The 1,757-nt window shown below is 26.3% G+C and overlaps 1 protein-coding gene across 1 annotated transcript in view; it reads right to left on the bottom strand.

The window, feature by feature from the left end:
- Positions 1-1,757, bottom strand: part of LOC106470322 (low-density lipoprotein receptor-related protein 1B-like) — a gene marked incomplete at its 3' end in the record, with an annotated part of 107,644 nt that overhangs the window by 44,846 nt on the left and 61,041 nt on the right. Inside the window, exons 14-15 of the mRNA XM_022398945.1 lie at positions 1,173-1,280; positions 79-192 (exon numbers count right to left, since the gene is read on the bottom strand). Of these exons, the coding sequence (XP_022254653.1) occupies positions 79-192; positions 1,173-1,280 (222 nt within the window). The remainder of the gene's footprint in view (positions 1-78; positions 193-1,172; positions 1,281-1,757) is intronic.

Below are 1,757 nucleotides of genomic sequence, written 5' to 3'. Positions count from 1 at the left end.
TTATTAAACATGTTATATTTTAAATTCTCAAGTTTCAATGTACTAAAATAGTGTTGATTTTAATGTGTAAACACCTACCACAGTTTTGTTCATCAGAATAATCTCTGCAATCATATCGTCCATCACATTTTTGTCTTTCATTGATACATGTTCCATCACCACACGTGAACTGATCTTCTTGACAATCTTCAACTATATAAGATAAATATATACTTACATCCTGTTTCCATAAAACTGTATTGTGGTATAAAGTTATACCAGCTTTATAGGAAGTTGTAGGAAAAATAATTTTGTTCAAGTGAAATAAAACTTTGTACGAAATTTGAACAAAATTTCATACGAGTTTACAAACTTAATTTTTTAAATAACACTTTGATTTGCGTAAGTTTTTTAGTTGATTAAAAAATAGCATTAAAAAGGAAACTAAGAAGTTTTTTAATAGTTTTCACAGAGTTAACGTTCTTTGAAAAACAACACTTTCAAACAGGATTTGATGGTTTTACAATTCCCCTTAATGGAACATATTAAGCCTATTATTAATTTCTTCATATAACACACTTCTGAGGTTTAAAATGCAATATTAAAAGTTGAGTTTAATGGTATTGGAACATTTAAATCATAAAAATAATAAAACATTTTAAATTAAAAAATAAATTTGTTTATCATTTAGCACAAAATATTTTTAGTTTATTATAAGTTTTGCCAATTTATTGAATACAAAATAATTAAAAGTAAAACAAGTACGAAAGGTAGTGTAAAAAATTATCTTTGAATGTGTAAGTTGAGTACATTATAAACAGCAAAATGCAAGAAATAAATATTTTACCATTAATATATCCAGAGGCGTTTTTTATACTGTATAAATAACAAAGTTTTAAATAAATTAACTTAAAAAAAACAATAATTTGCTTTAGAATGGGCTGTAAGTTGAATGTAAATGAATGTACTAATTTTAATTCTAAACTGTCAAGGTCAAAAAAGATTGAAGTAAGGTCAGTTAGAGTTAAATATACAATTCTAAAAAGATATCTATTTGATGAAAAATACTGTTGAATTGAAATTTTTAATATTAAAACTAAGAAGTATTTATGAATAGTAATGTCTTTCTCAAATATTTACCACTACTACATTCTACAGAATTACTATAATGGTTTAAACTCTCAAACACTCACCACAGTTCTGCTCATCAGAATAGTCTCTACAATCATGTCGACCATCACATTTTTGTTTTTCATCAATACAGCTTCCATCTCCACATTGGAACTGATCCTGTTGACAAGCTATAGAAACCAAATATTACTGTAGACAAAAACTAATAACACATAAAAAATATAATAACTTAAAACAACAGTTCCGCTTCTACAAACAGTGTCTTAAGATTAAACCATAGTTGTTCTTTTTTGTGAACAAAACTATGACAGAGATATTTTAAGATACATAAACACAATAGAAACTAAAATATAAAAGATCTTTTAACTTAATGAAGTAGAAGTTCTCAACTTTACTACCCTGTCTGTGGATTAACAGTTTCCAACTATTACCTTACCCTCTTATCTTTAATAAAATGCACTTCCTAAAATATAATTTAACCTCTTATCACCTGATTACCACTTCAATCTAAACTTTACCCTCAAATCTTTGGATTGAGATTTTCCAAGCCATATCTAATCATTCTATCTCTAGCTTAACACTTCCAAGCTATATCTAATAATTCTATCTCTAGCTTAACACTTCCAAGCTATATCTAATCATTCTAT

This window comes from Limulus polyphemus, unplaced genomic scaffold (assembly GCF_000517525.1).
Source record: "Limulus polyphemus unplaced genomic scaffold, Limulus_polyphemus-2.1.2 Scaffold3943, whole genome shotgun sequence".
Classification (NCBI taxonomy): domain Eukaryota; kingdom Metazoa; phylum Arthropoda; class Merostomata; order Xiphosura; family Limulidae; genus Limulus; species Limulus polyphemus.
This window is presented reverse-complemented; position numbering and strand designations above follow the sequence as displayed.